The sequence below is a fragment of the Periophthalmus magnuspinnatus genome, chromosome 21 (genome assembly GCF_009829125.3).
Source record: "Periophthalmus magnuspinnatus isolate fPerMag1 chromosome 21, fPerMag1.2.pri, whole genome shotgun sequence".
Classification (NCBI taxonomy): domain Eukaryota; kingdom Metazoa; phylum Chordata; class Actinopteri; order Gobiiformes; family Gobiidae; genus Periophthalmus; species Periophthalmus magnuspinnatus.
Genome location: NC_047146.1, coordinates 18,075,000 through 18,101,339, shown reverse-complemented (window position 1 = coordinate 18,101,339; position 26,340 = coordinate 18,075,000). Strand labels below are relative to the sequence as shown.

The following is a 26,340-nucleotide window of genomic DNA, read 5'->3' as shown; positions in this document are numbered from 1 at the left end:
CTACAAAAAATATACGCATAACATACTTTTATCCTTTGATATTTGTCATTATTTATATCACTCCCAACTGTGCACTCTAAACACACTTGAGTCAGCGAGGCAACATCAATAACACAAGACTACAGCGCCATCTAGTGACCACACACAACGTTACATTTTCTATACTGTAAGATGATAATGAAAACTATATATAAAATCCTTTAAAAAAAATAAAAATAAAAACGATTCTAAAGAAATTATGTACTAAAAAAATAAATAAGAATGTAAACAGGCGTATAGTGAGCGTGTTGTGTGTGTTGTGTGTGTCTAGTGACTGTGTTGTGTGTGTCTAGTGAGTGTGTTGTGTGTCTAGTGAGTGTGTTGTGTGTCTAGTGAGTGTGTTGTGTGTATAGTGAGTGTGTTGTGTGTCTAGTGAGTGTGTTGTGTGTCTAGTGAGTGTGTTGTGTGTATAGTGAGTGTGTTGTGTGTCTAGTGAGTGTGTTGTGTGTCTAGTGAGTGTGTTGTGTGTCTAGTGAGTGTGTTGTGTGTATAGTGAGTGTGCTGTTTGTATAGTGAGTGTGTTGTGTGTCTAGTGAGTGTGTTGTGTGTCTAGTGAGTGTGTTGTGTGTATAGTGAGTGTGCTGTTTGTATAGTGAGTGTGTTGTGTGTCTAGTGAGTGTGTTGTGTGTATAGTGAGTGTGCTGTTTGTATAGTGAGTGTGTTGTGTGTATAGTGAGTGTGTTGTGTGTCTAGTGAGTGTGTTGTGTGTCTAGTGAGTGTGTTGTGTGTATAGTGAGTGTGCTGTTTGTATAGTGAGTGTGTTGTGTGTATAGTGAGTGTGTTGTGTGTATAGTGAGTGTGTTGTGTGTATAGTGAGTGTGTTGTGTGTATAGTGAGTGTGCTGTTTGTATAGTGAGTGTGTTGTGTGTATAGTGAGTGTGTTGTGTGTATAGTGAGTGTGTTGTGTGTATAGTGAGTGTGTTGTGTGTATAGTGAGTGTGTTGTGTGTATAGTGAGTGTGCTGTTTGTATAGTGAGTGTGTTGTGTGTATAGTGAGTGTGTTGTGTGTATAGTGAGTGTGTTGTGTGTATAGTGAGTGTGTTGTGTGTATAGTGAGTGTGTTGTGTGTATAGTGAGTGTGTTGTGTGTATAGTGAGTGTGCTGTTTGTATAGTAACTGTGCTGGTGTGTTACATTTGCTTTTGTTGCTGCTCTTTTCTTTCTCCTTTAAACTGTTTTACATCAACCTGCTGAGACAGTAAAGATGGAAATTAGCTACGTTGGCTATATTTTTACATATTTACATTTTTAAATGTTCATTGATATGTGCTGTCTCTTTTCAAATAAATAAAATAAGAAGAAGTAAGGGTGTCGTCTGCATAGTTGTGGTTGAACACATTATTGCTGCATTAGTTTTGTCTCGCACTTTTCCAAAATACTTCAAGTCGTTTTGGAGTTTTCAAGGATTATTCCTTGTACACAAACGCACGGACACACGCTCACACGCAAATGCATATTAGGTTATGTGAGTGAAGTGTCTTGCCTAAGGACACAATGAGCCACTGCAGCACCTGCCATTCTGAGTGCTGTTCCATCAGGTGCTAACCAGGCCCATTCATAGATGTTTTTTTTTGCAGTGTTCTGACAGATGAAACAACAAACAGGCTCATGGTGCCGCCCCGGACACTCCCCTCTCACCCTCCCTCTCCCTCCTCCCTCTCCCTCCTCCCTCTTCCCCTCCGTCTCACTCTCCTTCACACCCTCATCCTCTTCATATGACACTGGCAGTGACAGACACACACAGTGCACAGTGACACTCAGACACATGGACAACCCCGTGGACTCAGACAAAATGTCCCAAACACAAAACAACCCCCGATCTGGGATGTCCCGCTCTGAACTCCAGCGCTCTGGACATGAGGGTGAGTACTGCACACTGCAAAAGACATTTCAACATTAGTAAATAGGTTGGGGTCAAGTTTGACATAGAGCTGGAGGCAGATCAGAATTCTGTGGTAGCATTTTTGCTTTTTCTTTAAATAAAAAAATAAAAACAGGATAGAACCAACTTCCAGATCATATAAAACTATAATGAAATGATAAACTCATGCTCTGTTTTTCAAGATTGTGTTTTTGGGAAGCAGCCAAATTTGTGCGCAAGTAAGACTGAAGTTATTTCACAATAATATTAAGTAAAAGTACAAAGTGGTTATTCCAGATTCAGTAAGAGTAAAACGTATTTGGGGAATCTGCCACTTAAGAAAGAGTAACTTAAAGAGTAAGTGTATGGATGTAACATCAGATTTATAATGTGTGGTTAATGTAAAGAGGACAAAACATTAAATAATGTCAAAAATAATGTATTTTCTACAACACACAAACGAGAAAAATGAAATATCTGAAGGAGCAATTCAAGAGACACAAATGTTCATGTCATTTAAGCCAGGCTTCCCTTTAAAAAAGTCACAGCCTGTAAGGATAGAGCTTATAAAAGATCTGCCCCTGCCCTGCCCATAATAATATTCAGTAATGTAAAAATTGTCTATAAAATTGAGATATCCAAAAAAACTGAAGCCAGGTTATAATTATACACTATATGTGAACTAGGAAGCTTCAACTTTGTTTAAAATTTGAAGTTTGTGGCATTTTTAGTTTTTGTGTAGCATCAGTTAAAATCACTTCAGACACATCCTTCATATTGATTATAATGGAGCTTTGTGAAAAATTACCTTTATTTTTTAATCTTTCTGTAACTTTCAGGGTGTTTTTTTAGTCACACTTAGCGTAGTTCAATAGACCTACCTGACAAACAAACAAAAAGTGTAAGCAGCAGGTGTGTTAGTTTTAGTGTAGTTGGCTCCTCTCTTCACACAGATATAAAGCAGTGTCCACCATAATCTGACCACAACTGAAGACGTGGCTTGGATGAGCAGTGAAATGTCTTCACTCTAAAACCTTTTGTCCAGTTTACAGAATTGAATTTTTCTTTTACTATGGATCATACCTGGACGTCTGAGGGATTACACAGACACTACCCTAATATACCCTTGCTTCAGTTTTCTGGAAGATATCTCAATTTTAAAAGCCTTTTTACTCTACATGTGAAATACAAGTTTTCAAACCAGCATTTAAACGATTAAAAGTTGTATGATTTTTATAGATCATAGATAGATCATTGAATTTAGTTGATAAAAGTATGAAAAATCTTCATCTATGATGATTTTACATATGTTTTGTAAGTGAACATTTATGTCCTTAGGGTCCCAAGTGTGATTAAAAAAACAAAACAAAAAATCATAGTGTTCTTGTGCAGTAGCAAAAGAAATTTTGGGAGCAAAAAACAACAAGAAATGCACATAATTTGGTGTCATTAGCATGAACTAAACCAAAACAATGTCCACAGGGAAGCCAGATGGTTAATGTCATCTTTTTTTTTTACATACAACATATTACTCCTGGAATATAGTCGTGGTGTTTAAAAACTTTTTAAAAGGCAACTTCAGCAGACTTCAAATAAGAATAAAACTTGACATTTGTGAGTAAAAATTACTCATATAATGTAAAAATAATTTTCATAAATTCATTTTCTCAATTCATTTTTTGCTCTTCGTTACAGAAGGAGAATTGGCTCTGACATGCAGTAACCAGAGGGGGGCGACATTGCTATATACAAAATGAAATTCATGTAGCAGTGGAGAAAATTTCAGCATTATATATATATATATATATATATATATATATATATATATATATATATATATATATATATATATATATATATATATATATATATATATATATATATATGTATGTATATGGGGGGGGGGGGGGGGGGGGGGCTGTAGCTCAGTGGGCTGGAGAGCAGGAGCAGAACACAGGGAGGGAACAGAAGGCTGATGCTCCACACAGAGCCACTGACACACGAGTTTGTCACAAGAGAACAGTATTTCTAAAATCTAACTTAATGACAAGTATGACATAAAAGCAGGCCAACAATTGGATGTTTTGAATCTTAGACAGAAGTGAACTACAGCAATGGGCCTATATCCCATTGTTCTGTATCAGACTGATAAAAAATAGGATTTCTTCACCTTAAACACCCCAAATTAGACCCCCCTCAGATGTTCCTTTTTTGTTCTGTCTGTGTTTTTTTGTGATCTTCTTATTGGTCCCTGAGCTCATATATGCACCTATGCACAAAGCTTTGCTGCTAAACCTCAGCAGGTGCACAGTCATCTCTAAAGAAGCGAAACCATACTTGTTTGCTTTAAAAACCTGTGGATAAGTTCATTTTAAGCAATATGGGAAATAGCCTCTTTATGGTTGAGCACCTGTCCCTCACAGTCTCTGTGCATGTCCCTGGTCTGCACAGTAAGAATCCATGTTTTTCAAGCAATAAAGCAATAAAACATCTGTAAGTGAATTAATGCAAGATGTGGAACACTCTGGGCAAAGTAATCTGATTACTTGATCCTAAATTATTAAACTAAATTATGAAGTTTAGATTAAATAGCCCCATTGGTGAACGCAGTTGCCATATTTCACCAGCTCAGACAGTGACACAGGAATTTGAGTTGAAGCACACAATGAAAATGCATTTTGTAAGGTTAGAGGAACTGTATGTAACCTGCACACTCACCGTTGTTAGAAAGGTATTACAATCTCAACTGAACCTGTGTGTCCAGAGCCTTAACCTGCAGATAGAGGACACGCACAAGTACAGTCTCATGTGAAAGCTCAGAATCTCCAGAATTCACTCACTGAGCTGCAGAGGCTGCACTAGCACTGGTTTATAATTGACTGCAGGTGCTGGAGTTTAGGTAGTGACCATTCAGATCAGAGAGAGGCCTTTTAGGTTTAAAACCACCTGGATCAACAGAAATGAGAGACATTATATACAATGTTTTTGTAATTCAGAATAAATCAGCATCACGATATTTATCATGACATACTATATTTGTCTGGAACATGTTTACTTCATACCTGGGAACACAGATGGGTAAAAAAAAATCTTACATACAGTTCTTTAAAAATGAGTATGTCCGTTTTGGTCTTGTCACGTGGAAGTCCTGATTTTAGCCCCGCCTCCTCTCCTTCGGGCTGATGTTTGATTGACAGCTGACAGCCCTATGTGCTCAGAGCAGGAGTATTCTTTCAGAGTGGCCCTGTCTGATGTGATGACTGTTATTGTATTTCAGATCTGAAGAGGGCCCCTCAGAGGAGACCATGGTGTTTGATTGTAATCGTGGTTTACCTCATTCTACAAACATCTCTGAATATCTTCCTCCTCTATGAAGGTGGGTATATTGGTTAATCTCTACTTGTTTGACTTAGTATACGGACCCTCTAAAACACATGTGTCAAAGTCAAGGCCCGTGGGCCAAATGCGGCCCTCCACATCATTTTATTTGGCCCTCGACAGAGTAAATTAAAAGTTATGATGGTCTTAAAATCTCAATTTATCAGGAGATACGCAGTTACACAGCCATATTTTTACATCTAGGCAAATGCATATGCAGTATTTGTAACTTGAATAAGTAATACATACAGAAACAGTTAATTAACAAGTTGCATGTAGAATGGTAGAAAAAGTATCTTGGACTACTCCTGGACCAAACAGGTACACAGACCTGTTTCCGTGTAGGTCCAAAGTTTGTGTTTAAGTCCATGGAGTCATGCAGGTGGTGTGCCTGCTACCAGAAGTCTTACACCAGGTTTATACCAACTCGGGTGTGGTTTGGAACCCACATGGGTCTTGCGAAACTCCCAAAACCCATGTGGAGGGCTTGAAGAATTCAAAAAGATAGAAAGGATATTTTTCCAGGACACCACAGTGGTCTGAAGCAGTTTTCAGGTCATGCTCCGTGTTACCACATGAAACCACATGAACATGCACTGCGTTGGCCAAAATAGTGTTGTTCTTAACAACTTCCTCAATATATCTTTCAGTTTTCACATTGGAGTCGTCAGGGTCCAAATCTGATTTGTCAGGCAGTCCAGCAGACTTCCAGAGTTTAATCCAGAACACCAGCCAGGAGACTCAGAGTCTGAGGGGACAACTGAAAACACTCAAGAACCAGGTACGGACACTGCAACCACACTCAAGTTTATAGGGTAGAATTATATGTCATTATTCTGGCATATATTTGGACAATTTAGTCTTGCTATTTAACATCAGATAACTTGGAACACTATTTAAAGTGCGTATGACAGCTTTTCATGTTTTTACTAATTATTATATCATTTGGTGGGATAGTACCAGTGGATTGCAGTAGTGATGGTGAGATGAAGCCCCATGAAGCTTTGATACTTTCAGTCAACTGTGCCGACACATGTACCGACACTTCATAAGGATTCATTTACTCTATGGCGCCATCAATGTACTGCAATCTAGTTTCCACCTCAGTGCCATCAATTGAACAACAAAACCAGTGATAGGACCACAGTGAAACACATTATTAGAAATAGGAATTCACTTGTGTTACTTGTAGTAGTGCTTCTAATTAAATAAAGAGAACCAAACCCCAATACTTTTCATTGTTTTTTATTCAAAAAAAGAAATCCTTTTTGTAAGGATTTCTCCTGTTTTAGAAAAAATCCTCTCACAGGGCACAGATGAAGCTGGAGTGCAAAGGTACATGGTGGCCAGTGTGAATAAATGTGGACATTTATTTCTTTGCCTTCTCCAGTACTGCAGTAGATCCTCCTGTCTGGCTATGTTTGGTTCTGCCAGGTATTTCTGTACTTCGATTGTTACATTTACTGTTGGTGATGTAGATGTGGGAGTTTCACTCTGCTGAATGGACGCATCTACTGGACGCAAAAATATCAATTTGCGTGAATATGAAGTGTGTAGCATTTTGCAGAAAGTCTGTGAATAAAACTGTCAGCAAAATAAAGAAGTATGCAAAACATGTATACTGTAGTGATATAGTGTGTGTGTGTGTGTGTTTGTATATATATATATATATATATATATATATATATATATATATATAAATACAAGCGTCGATACACTCTTCACCGTTAGTCTTCCTGGATTACTCGACACGGAGGACACATCACTAGATTGCAGTATTAAACTGAATTGACAAAATAATTGAATTAACTACATTTAACCAAATAAAATACTTTTAAACTAACAAGTGTGTGTGGTGATTAAACGAACTGAAAAACTAAACTAAACAAACCCGGGATAGTTCTATTTAGCTTTGTATTGGAAAATTATTGAAAGTGAACCTACATGTGAACAAACAAAATTATGGTAATATTAAAAAGGGACAAAGGCCCACTTTGTCACAGTTATTATGAACTTTTTTCTGTTTTAGAGCACGTTCACACGTCAATATTAGGTCTAAACTGAGATAAAAACCTTAAAGGCCAAAGACCATGACTACTGGTTACTACACTTGTTCAACTGCATATTGTTCTTTTAGAATGAACAATGTGGACAAAATTGTTGGTACCCATCGGTTAAAGAAAAACTCACAATGGTCACAGAAATAACTTGAATCTGACAAAGGTAATAATAAATAAAAATTCTATGAGATTTAACCAATGAAAGTCAGACATTGCTTTTCATCCATGCTTCAACAGAATTATTTTTAAAAATTAACTAAAACAGGCCTGGACAAGAATGATGGTACCCTTAACTTAATATTTTGTTGCACAATCTTTTGAGGCAATCACTGCAATCAAATGTTTCCTGTAACTGTCAATGAGACTTCTGCACCTCTCAGCAGGTATTTTGGCCCACTCCTCATGAGCAAACTGCTCCAGTTGTCTCAGGTTTGAAGGGTGCCTTTTCCAGACGGCATGTTTCAGCTCCTTCCAAAGATGCTCAATAGGATTTAGGTCAGGGCTCATAGAAGGCGACTTCAGGATAGTCCAATGTTTTCCTCTTAGTCATTCTTGGGGTTTTTTAGCTGTGTGTTTTGAGTCATTGTCCTGTTACAAGACCCATGACCTGCGACTGAGACCAAGCTTTCTGACACTGGCCAGCACATTTCTCTCTAGAATCCTTTTTGATAGTCTTGAGATTTCATTGTACCCTGCATAGATTCAAGACCCTGTGCCAGATGGCACAGATGACATAACAGAGCCTTCATGTTTCACTGTAGGTACAGTGTTCTTTTCTTAATATGCTTCATTTTTCCATCTGTGAAAATAGAGCTGATGTGCTTTGGCACAAAGTTCCATTTTTGTCTCATCTGTCCATAGGACATTCTCCCAGAAGCTTTGTGGCTTGTCAACATTTAGTTTGGCAAATTTCAATCTGGCTTTTTGATGATTTGTTTTCAATAATGGTGTCCTCCTTGGTCATCTCCCATTAAGTCCACTTTGGCTCAAACAACGACAGATGGTACAATCTGACACTGATGTTCCTTGAGCTTGAAGTTCACCTTTAATCTCTTTAGAAGTTTTTCTGGGCTCTTTTGTTACTATCCGTCTCTTTGATTTATCATCAATTTTCCTCCTGCAGCCACGTCCAGGGGAGGTTTGCTACAGTCCCATGGATCTTAAATTTCTGAATAATATGTGCAACTATAGTGACAGGATCATCAAGCTGCTTGGAGATGGTCTTATAGTCTTTACCTTTAACATGCTGGTCTATAATTTTCTTTCTAATCTCCTGAGACAACTCTTTTGCTTCCTCTGGTCCATGTTGAGTGTGGTACACACCATGTCACCAAACAGCACAGTGATGACCTGTAGCTCTATATACAGGCCCACTGACTGATTACAAGATTGTAGACACCTGTGATGCTAATTAGTGGACACACCTTGGATTAACATGTCCCTTTGGTCACATTATTTTCAGTCTTTTCTGGGGGTGCCATCATTTTTGTCTAAAGTTTATTTTTTTAAGTAATTCTGTTCAAGCATGGTTGAAAAGCAATGTCTGACTTTCATTGGTTAAATATCATAGAATTTCTATTTATTATTACTTTTGTCAAATTCAAGTTATTTCTGTGACCATTGTGAGGTTTTCTTTCATTAACAGAATAGTAACAACAATTTTGTCCACCTGTGTAGGCTATTTAGGTATTTCAAAAATGTTCAGAAGAAACACCTTATATGGGCCTTGTAATCGGTCCTCATTAAAGCTCAAGCCTAACCTAACTCTTCTATCCATCAAATTTGAACACATTTTATCTATCGCACACATAAGAAAGAGCCGTGTGAGTCATTACTATATGACGCTTTTGGAGATCAAAGCTGATCAGCTGTCCAAAGATGCTCCACTGTTCTTCACTTTTGTGTCTGGAAAAACTGTTCTGAAGCTGTGCTAGTAGCCAGTAAACCATGCATGTGAATATTAGTGGTGTGCTATAGGGTTTGTGAGAGTTAGGAACAACATAGATAGATCTGAATACATACTTTCCCCTTTCATTGTTTGCAAATCAGGTACCCCAGCTTTAAATGGGCTGTACTTGTCTTTTTTCTCATGCAATTAACTAAAATTTGTCTTGCTATAGTACATATATATTGTAAAAGCAGCTTTTAGAGTCAAAACAAGCCTACTGTGTGTCACCTGTGTCAAACTGTGTGTGTGGTGATGTGTGCAGGTGGAGAGTCAGTGTGGAGCCGACGGTCAGATCCACAGACTTCAGACTGACCTGGTCCAGTTAAACTCCAGTGCACAGAGACTGGACTTGCGCATCAGCCTCCATTCAGGTACCACTACTACTACTACTGCAACTGCTACTGCTGTTAAACTCCAGCACACAAGGACTGGACTTGCGCCATCAGCCTCACGCCACATACTTATACTACTACTGCTGCTATTGTTACTGCTGCTGCTGCTACTATTATTATTACTACTACTACTACGCTGCTGCTGCTATTACTGTTAAATTCCAGTGCACAAAGACTGGACTTGTGCCTCAGCGCCGTCATCCTCACTCCAGGTACTACTAATACTGCTTCTACTATTACTATTAATTCTGCAACTACTACTACTACTGCTGCTGTTTTTCTTAAAATATGTTTGTCTTGAAATATGTGATTTATAACTTTTGTTTTTATATAATGTTTGTGTGAATGCAGGACCCCCAGGCCCCCCAGGACTCAAAGGTCAGTTGTGTCAAACATTCTTTATGTTATCAATTATAGGCTGTTACTATGATTTTTGTGATGATTGATGATGATTGACAAATGTATGTAGGATTTTAGACTAACATGACATTTTTGTTGACCAAAACTACACTAAAACAAAAAAAAAAGAAAAAAAAGAAAGAAGAATGTGTCTGTCAGAATGGACAGCATGTAAACAAGGTGAGTGTGCCAGTGTAGTAGCATTACGTTTCGGGGCGCGTGCTCAGATGATGGCTGTAATGATGGTTCCTGTCCTCCTTTCGTCCTCCTCTGATGAGACCAGCTGATGGATGAGGAGCTCTGACATTTCCCGCAGACGGCTCTATCTCACTCGCGGCCCCGATAGGTCAAAGCGCGGCAGCCGATCACTCCTCAGATTAACTTAAATTATGACCACCTTTTCACTGATGGTCAGCGTGCTGTTTTTAATGTTCCACAGCACGGCATTAAAATCTATCTTGCATTTCTTCAATAATCCGCTTTACAGAAACTGGCACGTGGCATTCTGCATTTAGACACTCTGTAAAACCTGAAATTGAGTAAGAAAAAAGTAAATATTACAGAATGTTTGTCTAAGGGAGTATCCTATAATTTTGGATTTGGCCTGGTTGTCTCTGTGGTGATAAGAGTTTAATAAAAAGCAGGGCCCTCCACCAGAAAAGTTACACAATGCATTTGTGCTAGTGACAAAATGAAAACTGTAAAAATACATGTAAACAAGTTAAATACACTAGTTAAACAAACCACAATAAGTCAAAACTATTCTTAACATTTGACAGACAACAAATACAGTGCGTTGCTATGTTATGTGTGCAGGTGATGTTGGATTTACAGGAACAAAAGGAGAACAAGGACAGGCTGGTGAACAAGGTAAGTTAAAAAAGCATTTTGTATATTAATAATTGCATTAAACTGCTATAAATCAATCTGCATTCACTTTGTTGCAAGATAAAGTTATGTCTGCATACAGTATGTGTACAGGTATACTATTGAGTGTAGGAGATGGGTAGAGGAGTGCACGGTGTGTTTGCTGCTTGTGTGCGTGTGATTGGTTGAGAGCAGAGGGGGCGGGGTCATGGGCAGGTGCACGTGCACGTATGTGTGAAAAGGCGACACTCGCCTGGGGCACAGTGCTGAGAGTCAGGGCTGGGTAGCTGTAATTTTTGTTGGCCGCAAGTTTATCTCCATTTACTTATGATACCATAACCTGTTATGCCCACCTATGTCCATTCTCTCTGCTGCGCTGCTGATAGCTCTGTGTGTCTGTGTGTTCGCTAAAATAAATTGCCAACAAACGTGTATCGGATCTCATTGTATTTGTCCTCAATAAACTACCAGCATGTCACAAAGCTACAACCCAGGACCCACTCTGGCTCTCACTGCGGCCTCAAAGTTTGCTGAGGGAGGCCGCTACATTCAGCCTTTAAGTAAAATTATTTGAAAAATCCAAATGATTTTTAAAAAGTTCAGCTCTGACACTATCTGATTCTCAAGTAGGATATTACTACATCTAAAACTGTGTATTGTGTAATGTTTGAATAATGGCCCTTACACAATTGTAACAAGCAACTTCCTTCTCCAATTGGCTTTGTGCACAACAGCACGTGGCTAGCTCACTGTTAGCATCACCGCCTCCTGTCATATTAAATCTCAGTAAGGTTTTTGCTGAGTCATGCGAAAAAAACAATAAATACCCAAAGAATGATGCTAAAATCTAAGAAAATGAGGTTGTGATTTGTGTTTGTGTCTCAGTGCTAATGCTAATGCTAATGCTATTTTAGAGGCATGATGAAACTAAGATAATTTATATGTAAAAACAATCAAGCAGACTTTGCTTAAAATTTGTATTTGTTGTTTATTTCATATTTTATTTTATGATATAATAAAAGTTAGCATTAGCTTTGAAGCACAGAGCCTGTTTAACAGATCAGAAAACCCAGAGTGCCAGAGGGTCAATTACCATTGGAGGTGAAAAGCTATAATGAATTCTGTTTTGTTGTTGCAGGGTCACCTGGACCCCAAGGACCAACCGGTGAGCTGCCATTAACACTGCAGGCTAATATGTATTCTGTATGTGAAATGTAAAGCACCTTAGTGGCGTTTGCGTATAGCTAAGTCTCCATAATATGAGTGGCATACTGTTTTTATAATCAGCTATGGCAAAACAAGATTAGCAGATGCAAAGATTAGCTTCTCATGCTACCCAAACCCAAAAGAGGACCCAAAAATGCATGAAAATGTTTTTTACTGTAAACTAAATCCAGTGGCCCTCAGACCATCATTTTTACAGCAACCAGTAATTCTACATCTTAATGACATCACATTATACAGTAATACAGAACTAAAATGTATGTTTCAAGCCTCATTAAAGGAATGTTATCTTGTCCCCATCTGAATGATCCACTGTACTGACTACATGTCCGCTTCAAATATGTTTCAAGATATGGCCCTTAATGAAAAAAAGTTTGGAAACCCCTGGTCTATGGCAACAGAGCTTTGTTTCAGTTTTATATATGTTTATATGTTTTATATATGATTTTTTTTTTTATATATAATTGTTGACATAAAGTCTTGATATAATGAACTTTTAAACCAAACCTTATGTCCAAACTAACAGTTGAGTAGTAGGTGTTAGTGTCGCTCATGCAAGTCTGAATATAGGCCTTTCAACAGGAGCAGAAAGTAATTTGGGTCAGATGGACACACATCTGCTGGTCTTGTATTTAAGACAGTTTTGATCATATAATTTATTAACATGTTTCTTCTTCAATGTGTTTCATGTTTTAGGCCCTGCAGGTCCTGCTGGTAAACAGGGACCAGAAGGAAAGGGAGAGCCTGGAGAGATGGGTCCAATGGGTAATCTTGATGTTTTCATGGGCTCTTGGGTTTTATTTGAATGTGGCTTTATGGTATTTAGTCTAGATTTGTTAAAATTGAACTAAACACTACATACTCTTTTTAAAAACTGTGTATATGGTGTTTTAATAGCAGCATCTATTATTCTTAGTAATTTTGGCAACTTTGGTGCAAACTAAGCAGCTTTCTCATAAAAAAAAAAAGAAAAAAGAAAAAAAAGAAAGAAAGAAAAAGGAACCAGACCCCCCTCCTCACTCTGTCCTTTAGTCCTCAAGCACTGCCCGCTTTGGCAGCTCTATTTGAAATGTAGTTGTGGGAGGAGTTTAGGTGTTTAGTGCTACTTTAACCTTATATTACCCTTATACCAATGATTGTAGTGAAGGTGTATGTAGTTTAAAAACACTGTGGAGCACTTCCTGTATTACTTCATGACATCTCTCTTGTTTGAGAGAAAAACTCTCCAGGATTTTTGTGTAAAACGTGTGAATGAAACAAAACATAAAAATGGATAGTTTTTTGGAAACAAAATTATCACATAGACCAGAGAACATAAATCAGAATAGTGTAATATGGGCCATTAATGGTGCGTTCACACCGGGGACGTCCAGTTTACATTCTGTATATCTACAGTTACACCACATAGACTGATTAATAGAAGGACAGTTAGACTGTCCAATCAGAGACATTTAGTTCACATTCTCTGTAAGATGATAACATCCATCCCTACTGAAACTAATCTGAAACTTGCTGTGCTCATTATCAGATCTTTATGTAACAAGTTATTTTTAATTAATGATTTTATTTCTTCTTTTAATCTTGACTTTATGTTTGTAACTAAAACATGGCTCGACAAAAACACAGGTAATGCAATTCTAGTGGAATCAACTCCACCAAACTTCAAATTTGGATCTGAAACATGAGTAAACAAAAAGGGTGGAGGTGTGTGTGTGCATGTTATAGAGATAATTTAGTTACTCACAAATTGTCATTTGGGGTGTTTTCATCTTTTGATTATGTTTCCTTTAAAATGGAGCTAAAACAATCCCCCTCCATACTCTACTTAGTCATATACAAACCTCCTCAGCACTGTCTGAGTTTTATTGATGATTTTACTGAGATGCTTTCAGTCATATGCACAGACTTTGATGGTTTAGTCATTACAGGTGATTTTAATGTACATGTGGATAATGTGTTTGACAGAAACATCAAAGAGCTCAGTTCTGTCCTTGAAACCTTTGGTTTGACTCAGCATGTCAGCGAGCCCACCCACAACAGAGGGCACACTCTGGACTAAAGGAGTAAATATTTCAAATGTCAGTGTGGTGGATGTTGCTCTGTCTTATCATTTCTTAGTCTTTTTTGATCTGTCTGTTATTCCCAAACCAGCGGCTGGTCCTGCAGTTGTTCGAAGGAGATAAAACAGGTGATAAGGAGATAAATGATAAAACAGGTGCACTGTTCATGGAAATGATACACTTTGAAAATGCCTCATGTTCTAATGTTGATGATTTGTTGAACTCTGTAACTTCGAGTGTTTTGAATGTTCTGGACACCATTGCCCCGTTGAAGGTTAAAATGGTTAAAGATAAGCAGAAAGCGCCATGGAGGAATGATGACTCGGTCAGGGCACAGAAAAGGGAGGAGGGCCGAGCGGGAATGGAGCAAGTCAAAGCTCCAGGTTCATTATGAAATTTACAGAGAAAAGATGCACATGTACAACCACAGTTTATGTAGAACAAGGCAAAGGTATTTTTCTGACATTTTTGGAAGTTGTAGTAACAACTCTCGTGTCCTGTTTGCAACAGTAAACAGATTAACAAACCTCCCAGTTCCTCTGCCATTAGAACTAATTTCCACATCTAAGTGCAATGAATTTGCAGTGTTCTTTAATGACAAGGTTCAGGGTATTAAAAATACCATCAATTCCACAACGTAAATAACAACCCAGCACCCACCTAGACACTTTGAGCTGACTCACTTTGCACCTGTAACTGACAAAACTGTCCATGACATTGTCACCAGTCTGAGTTAATCTACATGCTGCCTCGATGTGTTAGCCACTAAATTTCTAAAGTCTGTGCTCAACAGTTTGCTGTCACCACTCGCTTGCATAGTTAACATGTCACTTCAATCTGGAACATTCCCAAGAGCTTTGAAAAAAGCACTTCTAAAGACAATTACCGACCAATCTCAAATCTGCCATTGCTGTCGAAAAAGCTGCTTATAAACAGCTTATTTACTCCAAATTAACAACTCCTTCAATGTTTTCCAATCAGGTTTTAGACTTTTTAGTCTTACCATAACTATGCAGATGACACTCAGATCTATGTCTCACTGGCAGCAGGTGAATATGGACCAGTGGATTCACTCTGCCACTGCATCCAACAGATCAGTGTGTGGATGCAAAACAACTTTCTCCAGCTAAACTCAGACAAGAGTGAAGTCATCATCTTTGGCCCACAGAAACATAGAGAAAGTGTCAGCAGTCGCCTCCAGTCTCTCTCTCTAAAACCTTCAAATCAGGCTAGAAATCTAGGGGTAATAATGGACTCAGACTTGAACTTTAACAGCCACATCAAATCAATAACATCTGCAGCTTTTTACCATCTAAAAACATTGAAAAAGATCAAAGGTATACTGTCAAAGCCAGACTTAGAGAGCCTTATCCATGCATTTGTCTCCAATAGGTTAGACTACTGTAACGGCCTGCTTACTGGCCTCTCCAAACGAGCCTTAAGATGGCTTCAATACATCCAGAACGCTGCTGTTTGGGTCCTGGCTAGAAGCAGGAAGTACTTCACACATGCGTCCTGTGCTCAGGTCTCAGCACTGGCTTCCTGTAGCTCAAAGAATAGACTTTAAAGCAGCTCTGCTTGTGAACAAATCTCTCCATGGCCTAGGTCCAAAATATCTCATGACATGTTAGTGCCGTATAAACAATCTCGCACTCTGAGGACTTCAGGGACTGGCCTCCTGCTGGTGCCCAGATTCAGGACTAAACATGGGGAATCAGCGTTTAAGTTTTATGCAGCTAAAACCTGGACCAATCTTCCTGAAGATGTGAGACAGGCCTCTACTTTGATAATGTTTAAATCCAGGCTCAAGACACTTCTGTTTAGCTGTGCATATGACTGAAAGGTTTTTATTCTGCACTCTTCTGTTTTAATGGTAATTTTATGATGATTATTTGTGATTATTAATTTTTTAATTTGTGTGATTTTAATGTCTTTCTTATTCTGTAAAGCACTTTGAATTACCTTGTGTACTATACAAATAAAGTCTATGGTGGGACGCGCGTCTTGGGCGTCCTGCGTTTTTGTGGCGCGTCTTGAGAGTCCAGAGGAGCTTTGGCGTGGCCTCAAGTCTAACAACTTTACTGAAGCTGCGCCAGAACTGAAAAAACTTGTTGGATGTGTGGCCAAAATTCTATATATGTAACCACTTTTCCCTGTGCTTTGACTGCAGGCACCATGGGAATCACAGGGTGGGAAGGTCATTATGGTGCGTGGACATTTGTCATACATGTTTTGTTCTGTCATATATATTTAGTTATGTTCAGTATGCTAATGTTTTCTGTTGTGGTGTATTAAGGACATCCTGGGGATCCTGGACCAAAGGGAGAGAAAGGTGACACTGGAGAGACAGGCCCACCTGGACCACAAGGTAATACATTTACTGTGTGAGATAATGAAATAACATGTTCATTTAAGACATCGAGAGATTTAAGCTAAACATGCTAATAACAGAAATAAATTAAAGAGATTGTAATAAAGGGCCCATATTATGTTTGTTTTCTGATTTATGTTGTTTGTTTCCTCGTTAAAAACATACCTAAAGGCAAAAGGTAGATGTTAACTTGAAAACTGACATCACAAGGTGGAACAGAGCATTTTGAGTTTTGAAGATGTATAACAGATTAATTCAGGATTACTCAAACGTGTGAATGAAACAAAACACAAGTCCAGGTATGTTTTTGATGAGGTAGCAACATTTCAACAGGACTAACACGTCACATTAGTCAACTAACTAAATCATACTATTGATTATGATGTTTAATAATGTATTGTAAGACTACAATTTATTATTATTATTATTATTATTATTAAAATCTGTCAAATTATTTTAAGAAGTTTTTTGTATTTGTTTCTTTAGGTGTCGCTGGTCCTAAAGGAGATCCAGGTGAACACTTCACAACGTCATTTATTTATGTTTTTTAAAAACTTTCTGTCCAATAATATAACCACATCTAGAATGTATATAGTTTGTTTTATGGTGTTGTCTGTTTGACTTTTAGTATTCATTTAGTTTCCATCTGCAAAAGTGCAATGTTCTACCTGTATAAAGCTGTAGTTCCTTTTTTAATTTAGTCAAAGAATTGTTCAGTGGAGTCTTATTTGACCAAAAATTGAATTAATTGACACATTTTCTGAACAAAGAGTAGTTTTTGTATGAACTCCCCCTGCAGGTGTAGTCTCGCGCGTGCAGTTGGGGTCACATACACAGAGATACAAAATCATTTTGAGAGCTTTTGCCACGCCCCCTTTTTACTCGGCAGGACACGTCTTTAGTCAACCAACAATTTCTTTAGGCGACTACAGCCCTGGAAATTTATATATTATTCTACAAAATTCCCAGAGATTAATTTTACTTTACTGAGGGCCTCATTTATCAATTCATGTGCTAAACAGCTCACCACGTTAAGGTTAGCAAGCAGTTTCTCACAAACACGCTAAAGAAGACGCAGCGCAGTTTTGCTCACTTTTGAATGATATGTAAAAAGGATGTTTTTGCCAACATGAGCAAAAATTGAGGACTAAGAAATGAAAGTGAAAAGGATAACGCTGGTTAGCCTGCTGTTAAAGGTTTTTATGAGTTTCCATCATGCTATAAGAGAATGTACGGAAGTAGGGCAAACATTAATTTGTACAACAATTCAACAGCCCAAAAGAGCAGAGCACGCCAACTTTAGCACTCGCTGAATGCCCTCAAGAAGAAGACCGGAAGTAAGGGATGCCGTCAAGCTGAAGAAGGAGTCCTATCGAGCCTTGTTGGCTCGTGGGACTCCTGAGGCAGCTGATGAGTATCGGCGGGCCAAGCGTGCCGCAGCTCGTGCAGTCACAGAGGCAAAAACTCGGGGTTGGGAGGAGTTCGGGGAGGCCATGGAGGAGGACTATCGGACGGCCTCAAAGAGATTCTGGCAAACCGTCCAACGCCTCAGGAGGGGGAAGCAGTGCTTCACCAACACTGTTTACAGTGCGGGTGGAAAGCTGCTGACCTCGACTGGGGATGTTGTCGGGTGGTGGAAGGAATACTTTGAGGATCTCCTCAATCCCACTGTCACGTCTTCCGAGGAGGAAGCAGAAACTGGGGACCCGGAGGCAGACTCGTCCATCACCCTGGCTGAAGTCACTGAGGTGGTTGGCAAGGTCCTCGGTGGCAAGGCTCCGGGGGTGGACGAGATCCGTCCTGAGTACCTCAAGTCTCTGGATGTTGTGGAGCTGTCTTGGCTGACACGTCTCTGCAACATCGCGTGGCGGTCGGGGACAGTACCTGTGGAATGGCAGACCGGGGTGGTGGTCCCTCTGTATAAGAAGGGGGACCAGAGGGTGTGTCCCAATTACAGGGGAATCACACTCCTCAGCCTTCCCGGTAAGGTCTATTCCAGGGTGCTGGAGAGGAGAATCCGACCGATAGTCGAACCTCGGATTCAGGAAGAGTAGTGTGGTTTTCGTCCTGGTCACGGAACACTGGACCAGCTCTATACTCTCCATCGGGTCCTTATGGGTTCTTGGGAGTTTGCCCAACCAGTCCACATGTGTTTTGTGGATCTGGAGAAGGCATTCAACTGTGTCCCTCGTGGTGTCCTTTGGGGGGTGCTCTGGGAGTATGGGGTCCGGGGCCCTTTGCTAAGGGCTGTCCGGTCCCTGTATGACCGGAGCAGGAGCTGTGTTCGCATTGCCAGCAGTAAGTCATCTTTCATCTTTCCTCCAATAACATCTACGAACAATTTCAATCTGGCTTCCGTCCCCTCCATAGCACTGAAACTGCCCTTTTGAAAATCACAAACGACCTCCTCCTCTCTGCTGACTCTGGTTCACTCTCCATCCTCCTCCTGCTAGACCATCCTCCTTGACAGACTTTCCTCCATTGGTGTCTCTGGTACTCCCCTCTCCTGGTTCCACTCCTACCTCTCAGATCGCTCTCAGTTTATTCAGCTCAAGTCATTCACCTCACACCCCTTCCCTGTCACATCAGGTGTTCCTCAGGGTTCTGTCCTCGGTCCTCTGCTCTTTCTAATCTATCTTCTCCCCCTTGGTTCCATCTTTAGAAAACACCACATTCACTTTCACTGTTACGCGGATGACACCCAGCTCTACATTTCCAGTAAACCCAACTCTACACTTCCACCCTCTTCCCTGACAGACTGCCTCACAGAAATACAAACCTGGTTCACCTCAAACTTCCTCAAACTTAACGGCAATAAAACAGAACTCTTACTTGTCGGCACCAAATCCACCCTTAGCAAAATAAATCCTTTTTCCATATCTATTGATGGCTCCTCTATCTCCCCCTCCCCTCAGGTAAAGAGTCTGGGTGTCATCCTCGACAGCACACTTTCCTTCACCTCCCATATCAACAACATCACCCGGTCCGCCTATTTCCACATCAGAAACATCCACCGCCTCCGTCCCTCACTCACCCCACACACCACCGCCATCCTCATCCATAGCCTGGTCACTTCTCGTATTGATTATTGCAATTCTCTTTTGTTCGGACTCCCACAGAAATCACTCCATAAACTCCAACTGGTCCAAAACTCAGCTGCCCGCATTATCACACACACACCCTCCCATCACCACATCACACCTGTCCTGCAACAGCTCCACTGGCTCCCCATCACGCACCGCATACACTACAAAATCATACTCCTCACATACAAAGCTCTCCACAACCTGGCCCCTCCATACCTGTCTGACCTCATTCACATCTCCACACCCGCCCGCTCCCTCCGCTCCTCCTCTTCCCTGCACCTCACTGTCCCTCCTGCCCGTCTTGTCACTATGGGGAGCAGAGCCTTCAGCTGCTCTGCTCCCCAGCTCTGGAACTCCCTCCCTCACGACCTCCGCAACACACACTCACTCCCACACTTCAAATCTAAACTCAAAACTTATCTGTTTAGAAAGGCCTTCTCATCCTGACCACTCTGACCATAACTGCTCTGTCTTTTAATCTATATTTGTTTTTAAATGTATTTTTAATCATTTTACATTGTTCTATTTGTATTGTGTATGTGTGTATATGTGTACGGCGACCTTGAGAGCCTTGAAAGGCGCCTAACAAATAAAATGTATTATTATTATTATTATTAAGTCAGACCTGTTCCCGGTGCATGTTGGACTCCGCCAGGGCTGCCCTTTGTCACCGGTTCTGTTCATTATATTTATGGACAGAATTTCTAGGCGCAGCCAGGGGCCGGAGGGGGTCTGGTTCGGGAACCACAGGATTTCATCTCTGCTGTTTGCAGATGATGTTGTCCTGATGGCTTCTTCGAGCCAGGACCTGCAGCAGGCACTGAGGCGGTTTGGCGCTGAGTGTGAAGTGGCTGGGATGAGAATCAGCTCCTCCAAATCTCGACCGGAAAAAGGTGGTTTGCTCTCTCTCCGGGTGGGTGGTGAGTCTCTGCCCCAAGTGGAGGAGTTCAAGTATCTCGGGGTCTTGTTCACGAGTGAGGGAAGGATGGAGCGTGAGATTGACAGGCGGATCGGTGCAGCGTCTGCAGTGATGCGGTCGCTGTATCGGTCCGTTGTGGTAAAGAAGGAGGTGAGCCCAAAGGCAAAGCTCTCGATTTATCGGTCAATCTACGTTCCTACCCTCACCTATGGTCATGAGTGCTGGGTAATGACCGAAAGGACAAGGTCGCGGATACAAGCGGCTGAAATGGGTTTCTTCCGTAGGGTGGCCGGGCGCACCCTTAGGGATAGGGTGGGGAGCTCGGTCACACGGGAGGAGCTCGGAGTAGAGCCGCTGCTCCTACACGTCGAGAGGAACCAGTTGAGGTGGCTCGGGCATCTGCTCAGGATGCCTCCTGGACGCCTCCCTAGGGAGGTGTTCTGGTCATGTCCCACCGGGAGGAGGCCCCGGGGAAGACCCAGGACACGCTGGAGGGACTATGTCTCTCGGCTGGCCTGGGAACGCCTTGGGGTCCCACCAGAGGAGCTGGAGGACGTGTCCGGGGTGAGGGAAGTCTGGGAGTCCCTGCTTAGACTGCTGCCCCCGCGACCCAGCCCCGGATAAGCGGAAGAAAATGGATAGATAGATGAATGCCCTCATTTACATATCAGCTTTGCGGCAGAAATAATACACTCACTTCCCATCGGTAAATCGCACACAACACGCCCAAAAATCTTATTTATACTCGCAGTTTAGGACCTGGGATGAAAACTGAGACTCTAAGAAGCTTAAGTTCATCTGTGGCACTGGCTCACAGGTGTGTAAGACTGAGAGTATCACTGGAGGTAATAGATTTGTCTTTGTGCAGGTCCAGCCGGTTCACCTGGAGAGAAGAGTAACCAAACAGAAGCTTAGGTGCGTGAGTAAAACTATTTGTTTGAAGCTCATACGTAACAACAACACCACCACACTATTGGGAAACCCAGTATTCTGATTACCTCATCAGCCAGAACCACACACTTTGACAAAACCTTACAAAGACGAGTGAGTTTGGAGCCGTGTCTCTCTCCTTGGGTTCAGACGGCATGATTGACAGACACATGGTTAATTTGTGTCAAAACAAACATGGTGGCACACGTGTAAAAAAGGGGAAAAAATTATCCAGAGGACTAAGAAACAGCACAGAACAAAACACTAAACTGATATTTGTCACAAGTAAACAAAGTTATATATTTTTTTCTAAATGATACAAGAATTTTGTAGGGAAAAATCTTCCACATTTGAGAGACATGTGATGCAAATCAATAGTTGTGGTTGGACAGTCTCAAGTTAGGACAAAAGTTGCAGGTCCTTACGGTCCAATCCCAGAACCTTCTTGAACAGAATGTAGAAGGGTCTGGCTGATCAGGCGAGCATTCTGAGGCTATCTTCTTCTGAACAGCTGAAGGTGCCGAGATTCAACGCTCTAAAGCCACTGCAGGGTCAATAGACTCGTTCAAACGTTTCTAGTTCGTGCATAATGTAACTTCAAGAATGTTCCACAGTATATGCTAAAACAATCAGAATATGTGAACAAACTTTAATAGATTTAATAGTTTCTCCTGCACATGGCAAAAGAGAATTTATTAAGAGCAACATTTCTGCGGATTGGGCTTCTTCACTTTTCAAAGGATTGATGGTAAATACAGTAATAGCGGTAATGATTATGATGTTTAATAATGTATTGTAATTTATAATTTCATTTTTAATCTGTCACTGTTTTAAGAAGTTTTTTGAATTTGTTTTTGTAGGTGTCGCTGGTCCCAAAGGAGATCCAGGTGAACACTTAAGAATGTAATTTATTTATGTATTTTTTTAACTTTCTGTCCAATAATATAACCACATCTAGAATGTATATAGTTTGTTTTATGGTGTTGTCTGTTTTACATTTAGTATTAATTTAGTTTCCATCTGCAAAAGTGCAATAGGATTTAGCCAAGTCGTACTAAAATAAATCCATATTTAAAGACCAGGCAGCGGACAGCAAGCTGTGGAACAATAATCACAGACGGCACGTCAAGACATTTACTACGAGGTAAATACTTGACTGGAGGAAAAGTTTGTGTCTGGAAGCTAATGCTAACTCAAATTAAAATGAATTAGTGATGTTAAAATAACGCTACAGTCTGAATGATTTTGCACAGAAAAGCAATTGACTTGTCATTAGATGTATTTTCATAAACTTGTTTTGTGATCTATTTTGAGATTTAGATTAGCTTAGCATTAGCTCTGAGACACACATATCTACCATCTGTAACTTGCTGTCCGGTGTCTAACATTTAAATATTGATTTATTTAAATAAAGACACTTATTAATAAAGACAATAAATGGAGAGCAGCTGTGAAAAGGGTCTAATAGCAACAGACAGGATGTAGCGGACATATTCTGACCTCTAGAGCTGCTGTACTGGGGCAAGACACATTTTGCGGAATGAGCCATCACACAGTATGGACCCAGTGAATGAATGAGTAAATGTAATCATATGAGTTTAGAATCAGAATCATTTAATCTATTTCTGCAAACATACAACACAAAGCAATAATGACATGTAGGCTCTGCAAAATATAATAATAATACTAAAACTACTACTACTACTACTAATAAAAAATAATAATAATGATTTGTATATAAAATCATTGCTTTATGACGATGTGAGTATCAAAACAAATATGGCTATTTACAAGGAAAAATATAGGAAAAAAAAAATCCCAGTGGACTAAAAAACATGGAGGATTCCTGTAGAATCAATGAGTGAAGCTCTAAACTGTTAATCTGTTCATCTCAGTGGGAGAGAAATGTAATTTTATTCAAAATGATAGATGACCAATGACTGACTGGCATCACTGAAATGATCACATCAGATTGGACTGGCCTGTGTGAGTCTGTTTTGAGACGCAACGGAAGGAGTGGGGATCAGACTGATATCCCTCTGTGTAAGAAATACAGAGAGAGAGATCATTCTGGACTTGCCAGGCAACATGTAATCAGTATCAAGAATAAAATAGAACAGAAATAAATATGAAATATACATAAGTTGTCAAGTTAAATGCCATACTATTCTAGTGAAATATTCCAGGGAAAGGACAGGGAAGGACAAGCAGATACACTCCACAAGAAAAGTGCATTTTAAAGTTATTTCTTTGATATTTGGAGTTTCTTTTCTTTTTTTTTTACAGATTTTTTTCCACTGGTGAATAGTTTTTACACAACCAGATAACTGAGGAGCAGCTGCTGATCTTTCAAAAATGAAATAGTATATGTTTGCTGATTTTTGATGTCTTTGTTTGCAAGAATCATCATCATCAAATCATTTTTTATTTTTTTTTACTTTTCTACCATGTTATAACATTGTTCCCTCATCAAAAACATGATTGTAGAGGTTTCAGACGTCATCCATGCATGTTTGAGTAATCTGGAAATCTCTCCGACCCGTCCTAGCTGTAAGATTCTGTGCAATGCTCCGCCCACAAGCCTCCGTCACCCATGCTCCCACAGGACAATTCTCCATAAATATACAAAAACATGATACAAAACTGTACACAGCAGTAGTTTCTTTAGTGGGATGCACGCTGATTGTGTTGTGATAGTGCTCTGATGGAGGAGTGATTTAGTGCAGAGAGCAAAGGAAGAGGAGACTCTTCAAAACATTAAAAGGTAACATGGTGGTCTAAATATGTTAATAGTTAATACAACATAGAAGTTAAAAAACCCTCTTTAAGAAATTGAAGAATGGTCTAAATAGCAAATTACTACAAAAAATATACGCATAACATACTTTTATCCTTTGATATTTGTCATTATTTATATCACTCCCAACTGTGCACTCTAAACACACTTCAGTCAGCGAGGCAACATCAATAACACAAGACTACAGCGCCATCTAGTGACCACACACAACGTTACATTTTCTATACTGTAAGATGGTAATGAAAACTATATATAAAATCCTTTAAAAAAAAATAAAAATAAAAACGATTCTAAAGAAATTATGTACTAAAAAAAATATAGAATAATATTGAGATGGAAACAAGTTTAAAAGTAGCAGTTGTTTATAAAACAAAACATACTTTTGATTTCCTGTTTCTAATTCCTCTCACTGAGGAATAAAAAATGAAAGAGGAACCAATGTAAACACACGGACACATGTGGAGGGTTATGATAAGGACATGGAGTTTGAGAGGTTTTTAAATAAATAACAATGTAAACAGGCCTATGTGCAGTAGAGCAAATATTGGCACCAGTGATGATCAGAAAATGCTGTTGCATAAAAAAGTAAAACAAATAATCAATAATCAATAATAATAATAATAATAATAATAATAATAATAATAATAATAATAAGAATGATTTTAAAAAGTAAAAATGCATGCATTTATTTTATTGACAAATACTATAAAATTTGTAAAACTGCAGCAAAATGTATCTTGTTTGAAATAAACTGGATCCTGGATTCTTCTGGTTTGTCCAGATATATACATGAATCATTGACCCGGTTTAGTCCTGGTTTAGTCCTGATTTAGTCCTGGTTTAGTCCTGGTTTAGTCCCAGTTTAATCCTGGTTTAGTTCTGATTTTGTGCCGGGTTAGTCCTAGTTTAGTCAGGAGTTAACCCTTGTTTCTCCCTGGTTTAGTCCTGGTTTAGTCTTGTCTTAGTCTTGGTTTAGTCCTAGTTTAGTCCTGGTTTAGTCCCAGCCATTGTTTAGTCCTGGTTTAGTTTTGGTGTAGTTCTGGTTAAGTCATGGTTTTGCCTTGTCTTAGTCCTGGTTTAATCCTGATTTAGTCCTGGTTTATATCTGGTTTAGTTTTGGTTTTGTCCTTGTTTAACCTGGTTTAACCCTCTTTTAGTTCTACTTTAGCCCTGATTTCGCTGGAAAACTGACAGATAACAGATGTTGAACGTGTCACGCAAATCATCCTACTTTTTTCATATTTTAGGTGTCAAACTTTTCTCTACTTCTCCATTTAAATGACTGAAGCTCCATAGCAACTGGAAGTGCCAACCACAACAAGTCTGTGTCAGCACCAGTCATCGTGGATTCATGGGTTTCAGAATGATTATTATGTTTTAATCTACCCCTAAAATTTGAAAAATGTAGGATGATTTGCGTAAAACGTTTAAGATCTGTAATCCCTCAGTTGTCCAGGTAGGTTCTATAGCAAATGAAAGCTGCGTTTTTCCATTCACCCAAGAGGCTTCTTCAGTTTTGTGGAGGTTCTGAGAAGTCACTGCCTTGTATCTAATGTGTCTGAAGAGAAGAGCTAACTACACGGAAACAAACACACCCTAGTTGTTCATAGCAAGGCGTATCCGTTATAGTTAAAGCTCATACAGCAGCTTTTCATGCTTTCTAATTATGGTTCCGTGGGATCGTTCCTGCTCTAAATATTTGTCATAGTTTTACATCAGTTAAGTGGCAGTTTGTGGGTAAAAAAAAAAAATCACAATCCCTCTACCTATGTTATCAACACGGAAAACTCCATCCAAAATGTAGGGACAATTTACGAGCAGGGAAAACATTGACCGACTTTTGTTGTTTACATTATGGTTGCTAGGTAACCGAACTACAATAACCTCTTAATATGTGACATCTGCAGCCTGTGTCCTGCCAGGAAGTGAAAACAAACAACCAAACTAGAAAAAAACTAAGCAACATTTAAGTAAAATCTTAAATATAATTATGTTGAGAGTGTTTTAATG

The 26,340-nt window shown here is 39.6% G+C and overlaps 1 protein-coding gene across 2 annotated transcripts; it reads left to right on the top strand.

The window, feature by feature from the left end:
- Window positions 1-1,853: 1,853 nt before the first annotated feature.
- On the top strand, window positions 1,854-24,525 carry LOC117389707 (collagen alpha-1(V) chain-like). Of its 2 annotated transcripts, none has more exons than XM_055230695.1 (14): window positions 1,854-1,900; window positions 5,177-5,275; window positions 5,928-6,058; window positions 9,548-9,656; window positions 10,029-10,055; window positions 10,893-10,946; window positions 12,082-12,108; window positions 12,864-12,932; window positions 16,398-16,433; window positions 16,524-16,595; window positions 17,085-17,111; window positions 21,472-21,518; window positions 22,394-22,436; window positions 23,820-24,525. In XM_055230695.1, exons 1-12 carry the CDS (start codon window positions 1,864-1,866, stop codon window positions 21,516-21,518), a joined length of 735 nt encoding a protein of 244 aa, XP_055086670.1. In that variant the 5' UTR covers window positions 1,854-1,863; the 3' UTR covers window positions 22,394-22,436; window positions 23,820-24,525. The 2 variants fall into 2 exon arrangements, with proteins under 2 accessions (XP_055086670.1, XP_055086669.1); XM_055230694.1 differs by having other exon boundaries at window positions 22,394-22,420; window positions 23,820-23,871.
- The last annotated feature ends 1,815 nt before the right edge of the window (window positions 24,526-26,340 follow it).